General features: G+C 43.5%; 1 protein-coding gene across 1 annotated transcript; it reads left to right on the top strand.

The window, feature by feature from the left end:
* Window positions 1-1,774: 1,774 nt before the first annotated feature.
* On the top strand, window positions 1,775-3,208 carry LOC109464261 (peptidoglycan-recognition protein SC2-like). The gene is made up of 2 exons (XM_019761201.1): window positions 1,775-2,175; window positions 2,851-3,208. Exons 1-2 carry the CDS (start codon window positions 1,835-1,837, stop codon window positions 3,101-3,103), a joined length of 594 nt encoding a protein of 197 aa, XP_019616760.1. The 5' UTR covers window positions 1,775-1,834; the 3' UTR covers window positions 3,104-3,208.
* Window positions 3,209-3,686: the final 478 nt, after the last annotated feature.

Here is a 3,686-nt window from a genome sequence, read left to right as displayed (position 1 = left end):
TTTAGAGTAGACCACTACAATGTAAAGGTAACATGAGACGAGAGGATATTATTTCACAGTGAAGACTATGTGTCATAAGATAATATACCAAAGATAACGAGACAGCTTTGAAAGTAGTGTTAAGGCCTAAGATTATCTCTGTCCAGAATTAAAAAACAGATAGTACATTATTAGAATAATCACGCCCCTAAAAAAAGTGGTATAACCTAATAGCTGAGATGATACCACGGTGTAAACGTTTCTATGGTGATATACTTCAGTAGTGTAGCCTAGGACCTGGCCTATGTAGTGTCATGGCACTTTTCTGATACGCCTAGCACGGTCACCGAAAAATCGGTGTCACAATGTGGTAATTTGGAGTGGTGGATTTCGGCCATTGAAGACTGTTACAAATATTCATACTTTCCACAAACTGTCAGAGATTGGAACATTTTGCCCCAAGAGATAACTGATACTGCGGAACCCGCGAAGTTCAACGCTGCAGTACTACAACACCTGAGGACGCAGCAATAGCGCATCGCACAGTTCCCCTGCAAGCTTTACCCCAATTTAGGGGTGTTGTGCAGTACCTAAACAAGACAAGACAAGACAAGTGTTGTCTATTGTTGGGCGGAGAGAACTAGTAACTGTAAGTGTAAATGTGCTATGAAATTTGATGAAATTTCAATAAAACTCGAGAATATCACTAGGCAAAGTGAAGTTGCCCAGGAGCTTGAACGTCAAGTTACTAAATCACTACAAGTGGAAATTTTCCGGTATTCTGCTGAGGCGATTCATTTTCTCATGACTGCTATCTATTATCTACTACTGGCTCGGACATCTTAGCACTAGATAGCTTTGGATTCTTCGAGGAGGTTACAGGTCTGTCTATATGGATTCTTGGAACACATGTGAAGTAAGACTCTCTGGTACCCGACCAAGACTCACCAGTCGTCCGTGCACAGAGAAGACGTCAGGAAGTCGAGCGCCAAACTTCAACACGTGTTATCCCATCAGTACACTACCGGAAGTCAAAAGTCTAGAACTCCAGAAATTTAACGAATATAACGTTAGTTGTGTAGAAGTAACTATGGCAATGCAGGCACTGGATCCAGCTCACTCTGGATGGTCTGGATATAAAGTAATAACCGTTTACGGTATGGTAATTTGTCAGGGCCTCTAAAACTTTACGGCATTGTCTGGATTTCGAGACTACCGAGATCCCAAGTGCAAATGTTTAACGGTTGGAGTAGTGCCAGGCTCTCCCTTCCAGATTTTGCTGAATGTTCTGTTCGTAAGCTCCTGTTTGAGGAAAGTACCGGAAACAGTCGGACACTATAAAAGACGCCTCTTACCGTTATTTCATCACACATTGGCGGCGCGCGTTTGACCACTCTTCACTTGCACCTTCTCAAGGTAGGTGGTTTTGCATGCATGTATTTTTATAATTACTGGCTGGTGGTAAAGGTGACCAGATTATCAATTACAATTGACTTATCTGATGTCTACCTCTTCAGTGTCCAAAATTTGACTATTCACGAGGGTAAAAATCACGCGACGTTTGCTAGAACAGTGATTTTTATCTGTCGATCCTCTAATAAGTAGGGATTTGTGAGATCACGTATCGCTGCTTTACTCTTGAGCAAGCTGGGATGATTGTCGACGTCCTTTTGCCAGGCGCGCCCATCATCAGTGGCGCCTTGACGTTTCAATTGTCTGCCTGGGAATATCAAAGTGGGCAGACAGCGATACAAAATTTGGTCTCTAACTTAGATCCCCCTTCATCTCTTTCTTCACGCAGGCGGGGACGTTCTGGTTTTTCCTTTCAAGTTGAGTCCGGCGTTCTGTAGTTACCATGAAGCTGCTCTACCTGGTTCTGCTACTTGTCCCAGCCTGTGTCCTGGGTCAGTCCGCCTGTCGCCGACTGAACATGGTCAGCAGAGCGGCCTGGGGTGCAGCGGCGCCCCGGGCCCGCACGCCGCTCAGCCACCCGACACAGAAGGTCGTGATTCACCACAGCGACAGCCGCTGGACGGACCTGTTCAACTGGGGAGGGTACAGCGACCAGGAAGAGTACGAGGAGAGGGTGAGGGAAATCCAGGAGGATCACATGGACAAGAACTGGGACGACATCGGCTACAACTTTCTCATCGACGGATACGGAAACGTGTATGTGGGGCGCGGATGGGACAATAAGTGAGTTGTTCAGTCCTGTCAACTTTAGCTTTAGATTCAATATTTCAATTCCAAACGATCAAAACTTCATTGGTTTCATACAAGCGATCCTAGAAAGAAAACTTTAAAATCCATATATTTTCTAGAAATCAATTCCCACGACAGCAATGCAATTTTTTTCGGCTGCATGTACGGCTAATCAGCTTTTAATTATCAAACAGTCGCACCAGCATAGCAACGTCAGCCAATGCATAGTATATACAGTGTATGTGAGAATGGTTTTATAAAAGCAAGGAGGTTAAATACTTGTATTTAACCTCCTTGATAAAAGACATGAGGATGGGACTAGGTAAAGGTAAGGATAAAAGCCAACCAGGATAATAATTGAAAAATGAAAGATAAGGCTACAATTTTAATCTTCAAGCAGATCATACGGTGGCAAGGCAGTATCCAGAGGGAGGCTAATGGACGCTCCTCTGGCCATGCAATGGATACTGCCTTGCCACCGTATACTAGTAATCTGCTTGGAGATTAACAATTTGACAATATAGTAAAATACCCCTCTTTGATTATCAGCAAAAATCAATAAAGTAATAGTAAGTTAGTAATGATTATAGAACCTTTTGGAACGACTGTACGTGTGTGCCTATGATATACAGTTCCATCGTAACACGAATGTGACACTTTCTCTTTCAGGGGTTCTCACACTCCCTGCTGCAACTCTATCGCCATCGGCATCAACTTCCTCGGGTACTTCGAAGACAACCTCCCGACTAGAGCAGCCCGGGAGGCCGGGAAGAACCTGATCGCTTGCGGGGTGGCGCTGGGGAAGATCCGGCGCGGATACGTCATGGACTGTCACTCCGATCTCGGGGCCAGCAGCGGGGACACCGACTGTCCAGGTGCAGCTCTCTGCGGCTACGCCAAGAGGCACTTCCGTGGCCTGTAGTGTTTACTGAAACTGTCTATGTCCACACATTTGGATTTGCTACATGTAATTCAATGAAATCGTATCTTAAAGTTTGCTTTTGTCGTGTAGAAATGTCGGAAAATAATGTTATTACTAGTATTTTGTAGTTTCTCCTCATTTAAGTCGTAACAACATGTTCGCTCCAGCGGATTAAACCAAGGAAAGCTCCTTGATTAAACATTGACAAAAATATTTCTGTTGTTTGGCTAATTTTCGTGGTTCTCCCTTGTACGTACTTAGCGATGACTAGTTTACCAATGTTCTTCCAGCACTCAGAAAGTATGACATCTATGAAATAAAATTGATTTACTGTTAGATAATCAATTTTCATTGTTACACGTGGATGATAATGCTATGTAATAGGTCACGCATATAAGTCATGCCGTGTGCATTGATATCATGCGTTATCCGTATGGTTTCCTTGGTGAGAATGAAAGCGCCATCAATGATAATTGTCTTATGGCAATATGTGATTTTAGAAAATATAAAGCATGTTGCAATATACTTGTTAACGGTAGCATTTTAGATCTGTACCTGATAGGACAAACTTCTTGCAATTCGC

The sequence above is a fragment of the Branchiostoma belcheri genome, unplaced genomic scaffold (genome assembly GCF_001625305.1).
Source record: "Branchiostoma belcheri isolate BF01 breed outbred unplaced genomic scaffold, Haploidv18h27 scaffold1, whole genome shotgun sequence".
NCBI classification, from domain to species: Eukaryota; Metazoa; Chordata; class Leptocardii; order Amphioxiformes; family Branchiostomatidae; genus Branchiostoma; species Branchiostoma belcheri.
The sequence above is the reverse complement of the archived record's forward strand: the minus strand, read 5'-3'. Positions and strand labels throughout refer to the sequence as shown.

Excerpts from the sequence above, each read along its gene's own strand:
- LOC109464261 (XM_019761201.1), top strand. The coding sequence starts at position 1,835 with ATGAAGCTGCTCTACCTGGTTCTGCTACTTGTCCCAGCCTGTGTCCTG. Across the intron at positions 2,176-2,850 it reads GGGCGCGGATGGGACAATAA|GGGTTCTCACACTCCCTGCT; the intron begins GTGAGTTGTTCA and ends TTTCTCTTTCAG.